General features: G+C 40.2%; 1 protein-coding gene across 1 annotated transcript; it reads right to left on the bottom strand.

Annotated features, from left to right (window-relative positions):
• Positions 1-245: 245 nt before the first annotated feature.
• On the bottom strand, positions 246-3,823 carry LOC142375816 (G2/M phase-specific E3 ubiquitin-protein ligase-like). Its single transcript, XM_075459895.1, has 7 exons — positions 3,642-3,823; positions 3,451-3,547; positions 2,339-2,495; positions 2,145-2,242; positions 1,747-1,891; positions 1,057-1,177; positions 246-740 (listed from the first exon to the last, which is right to left on the bottom strand). Exons 1-7 carry the CDS (start codon positions 3,766-3,768, stop codon positions 433-435), a joined length of 1,053 nt encoding a protein of 350 aa, XP_075316010.1. The 5' UTR covers positions 3,769-3,823; the 3' UTR covers positions 246-432.
• Positions 3,824-4,311: the final 488 nt, after the last annotated feature.

The following is a 4,311-nucleotide window of genomic DNA, read 5'->3' on the forward strand; positions in this document are numbered from 1 at the left end:
CAGTGGTCAACACCTAATGTCAAATGTCAGACTTATACCCACCCTTCTCTGGGAAACAAGCAGAAATGCAAAGAAATACATCCCTCTTTAAATTTTGCTTTGTATAATTTTGAGCACAGTGTATCAGACACATGAGAGCAATAGCAACTGTCCAAACATTCAGAGCTTTTGAGTGTGTTGCCAATTGAAATTCATGTTATCAGTTTCTGCTTGTTTCCCAGAGAAGGAGGGGGTGTCAATGCTGGTATACCATTAATTGTACAGTATATTTCAGAACGTTTCTATATGCAAGACTGATTGCAAGAAAATAACAGAACACCCAGCAGACAACAGGAGACATTTTGCAGGAGTGGTGATTACTAGTAGTCTGAGAGGATCAGGGTTGAACTAAAATTAACTGACTAAACACATCAGGTTTAGTAAAACAAAAAGTTAAACTCTATCAAACCTGGAACCATATCGGATTGCAATTTCAAGGTTGGACTTAAATGCATCACTATCTTTCAGATGTGCTGTGGGGAATGTTATAGTGGTGCTGCATGCACTCACAACAGGGTAGCATACTGTGTGCTTTGGCATGCGTTCAAGACAAGTGTGATCGAACAGGACTGTGATTTTGAAATTCTCCCTTTCTGAGACCAGCATGTGTCTGTGAGCCTGCCCCGTGAGCCACTGCATCACTCGAGGAACCGAGAGCGGTGCTCCATTGTCTTCTTCATCAGGCTGACTGGTGTCCCCATCTTTAGTTAAGCATAGTCAAATGCAAGAAAATGGTGAAAAAGTTTCATATTCAGTTTGATGGATGACATTGACATTGGTGCAGCTCAGTTGATTTGAAAGCAAAACGTGATTTTAGAAAAATTACCAAAAGCGGGGGGGAGTAAGCTGCACTAGTAGAACAAGCATAAATTGCACAGATTGTAGGTCGCTCATGTAGCGTACCCAGACTCCCCACAATGTCTGTCTGTGATTTACTTGCATATGACCTTAAACCAGCTGCTGTAGACATGGAGTAGCTCTGCTACCAACATGTAAAAATGTAATGCCAATACATACCCTCCAGCTCGAGAAGGAAATCTTGAAAGAAGTTCAGTATCTGCGTCTCTGTCCTTTGTTTTACTGAACCTGTCTCGCTCATCACTGGAGCCAGGCTGGAGATGATGTAATGTGAATCAACCTTGAAACATAAAGTACATTGGGCTGGTTAGTTTGGATTGCATCTTAGAAGTCAAGACAGACAAGAGCATAGCTAAAACCAATTATATTTAGCACACCAAACAGTATGAGACGTGATATTTAAGTGGGAGTCTAATTCTAAAATTTCATGCATTTCAGACAAACGGAAAGTCACTTGCCGTTAGATCACGAGTAAAATAGTGGGGCGAGGAAATAATGAACCACTTTAAATTGAACAGTAGAGTTATTATAGGTCGGAACCACCAATCAAAACAAAATCCCACTCCATAAATTGTCTAAGAGGGGGACTAAAATGGCTGTCTCTCAACTGAAGGTAACACAGAAAGCCATCTCCAAGTGTGGGGTGTGAGACAGGTTTTGGACTGGTTTTGGACTTAGGCATTCATGTTACTATTTTATAAATGTGGATTCTATATGCAGATTTTTATTTTACTGTGTAAAGCACTTTTAATCACTTTGTGCTTAAAATTTGCTATTTCAATACAGTTGCCTTGCCTTAGGCTCGTTAGCAAGACTGTGTTTTATGAGCACCCGTCTTGTTTATTTTACCTTGTCATCATCCCCAATCACGAAAAGATTCCGACATTCCTTGGGTTTCCTTTGCATGACTGACAGTAGTTGGTAGAGTTCAAGGCCTTCTTGCAGTTGTTGAAGCATTGGTGTACGCTTCGTGGTGGCATGTAGCAAAACAGCTCTAACAAAAAGATAGACATTGGACATTAACTTTAGTGCCTATCTTACTGCAGACTTTTTGAAAATATTGCTGAATCCCAGATTTGTGTGTCAAACGATTGTACGCAAGGTTTAAGCACAGATTTGTGCGTATGCACTGGGTGTGAATGAGGCCCAATGACTTTAACTTGTCATCTGTAGACCATGGTTGGCTCACTGCACCTTGGTAAAAATCCATGAAACGTTTGGTGAGCTATAGAAAAAACAATGCATACCTTACTATGCTGTCTTTGTGCTCCAAGGTGATGGGGCCCGTATGTCCACAGTTAAGAATTTCCTCTGTGTACTGTGTCACGTCAGTTGCATTTTCAATCTGAAAGCATATTTTCCAAACATAACTTCCAGAAAAAATATTTTTCACACAAGACTTTCATAATGGGAAGGATATGCGCTTGAGATTTCAACACACCATTTCGATTAATGTGGACAACTCTGCATCATGCACATTTTCTTTTGTGATGTCCTTCAGTGTCCCGGTCACCAGATACTGGTAACACCACTCTTGAAGAAAGCTTGGAGGCGGTCCACCTTGGCCAAGGCTCACTGCAAATATTTCACCAGCAACTCTGGATATAAGAGGGGGAAATAAAAAAGTGATGCTATGACAAAATTATGTATTGACCTCCCTGTTCATTCACACCATTACCATGGATATATTTTTTTCCTCTATTATCTAAAAACTATGCTAGAGAAAGTTGCTTGTTGAAAATACTTCCATGTGAGTATATTCCTCCAGCAACAAGAGTCAGTTTGCCATTTAGGCCAACATCCTCTGCTTACCCCATGTGGTGAAGGCTGAAGGAATATAATTTAAATATGAAAGTGAATATTTAGGTTAATTGTGACTAATTTATCAATCCATCCCAAAGATCACATTCTTCAGACTAAAACCACCTTGTGAGATCACAGTGACCTTAACCTTTGAACTCCAAAATCTAATTAGTTCAGAGTCCAACTGGACCTTCTGGCCACATATAATCAAATTCTGCCAAGCTGTTTGTCCTGAGATATCCAGTTACAAAGAGTAGGAAGTACTACACAAGTCCTTGCTTGTGTTGTAGGAACTCTCAATGTACGTCGCTTTGGATAAAAGCGTCTGCTAAATGACATCGTAACATTGTACTAAGCCGGATAAGACAAATACAATGCACGAGGTGAAAATATAAATTCATTCCTATGTACCCAAGTCCCTGTGACATACCAGCATCATGTCAGGGGGGTGCACTTGTACACCAAGGTGCCTCACGTTACAGAATCAGGAGATAAGTTCCTGGCTGGAATGGCCAGGAGCCAATATTTGGAATGGTTACTTACTATGTACCCAAAGTCACAGAGTCAAAGTGTCTTAAGACAAGATATGTAGAGGTGTACCACGAGCAATATCTTTTATGTAATGTAATGTAGTCTATTCCTCTAGCAGTGAGTAGTTGTACACACCATTATAGTATACACCATTGTGTAAATGCAAGTAAATAAGTAATACTGTTGATTAATATGAGAATATGAATAAGAGTAACAAACTTAAAATAGTTTTTGTCCAGGTCAGTGATGGAGTATTTTGGGATCTTCCCCTTCTTCCCCCCTTCAAAGAGGCGCGTCTCTATCCCAGCAACCATCTCTGTGGACATAAACAAACCAGAGAACAGCCTCAGTCACAGGGTTTTATTGTTGATTTGGAAGTATTACACACTTGTGACTGGCTTACTACTTACCAGACAGGAACTCCTTCCTTAATGCCCCAGTGTCGATGCCAGCTTCTCCTATGAAGGTAATTTTCAGTTTGTTCGCTGGGCCTCCAGTCTTCTGGCGCTGCCAAAGCTTTAGACCTCTCTCCAGCATGTTGTCCCTCGAGACACAAATGTTGAAGGTCTTCCCCGTCTCAACTTTTGAGTCAACCCAACGCAGAACATCTTCTTCACTGTTAAAATAAATTATTACATCTTACAAATCTAAAGATATTTTGGCAGCAAAATCAAAGTTTCAAGATCCCTTTTCTTTTTTTTTACCATGAGATGTCATCTATTGGATCTTGTGTTGGTTCTTGCAGATCATGGGGACTTTCAGGTCCAGCATCTGGGCTCCATACAGGACTACAACTAAGAATGGAAGTTACAATGAATTCCATCTAATCACAGCAAACTAAAAAATGTGATGTTATTATATGCAAAGGACATACACCACTTGTCTGTTTTATTTATTTTTTTACTCTTAAGCACATTGAGTCTGCACCTGTCGCACGAAATGTGCTATATAAATAAATGTGACTTGACTTACCTTGTTCCACAGATACTGGCGTGGAACTCAATGTCCTGGCTTGGGAAGTATTTGTTGCATATCGGGCATTTTGTCTTACTTTGCTAAATGGGAAGATGTATGGACAGG

Source organism: Odontesthes bonariensis (genome assembly GCF_027942865.1).
Source record: "Odontesthes bonariensis isolate fOdoBon6 chromosome 6 unlocalized genomic scaffold, fOdoBon6.hap1 SUPER_6_unloc_1, whole genome shotgun sequence".
Lineage (NCBI taxonomy): Eukaryota > Metazoa > Chordata > Actinopteri > Atheriniformes > Atherinopsidae > Odontesthes > Odontesthes bonariensis.

Coding starts and splice junctions, on each gene's coding strand:
- LOC142375816 (XM_075459895.1), bottom strand. CDS start 3,768: ATGCTGGAGAGAGGTCTAAAGCTTTGGCAGCGCCAGAAGACTGGAGGC. Junction 2,243..2,338: donor TGTCCACATTAATCGAAATG/GTGTGTTGAAAT, acceptor ATATGCTTTCAG/ATTGAAAATGCAACTGACGT. Junction 1,178..1,746: donor TGATTGGGGATGATGACAAG/GTAAAATAAACA, acceptor TTATGTTTCAAG/GTTGATTCACATTACATCAT.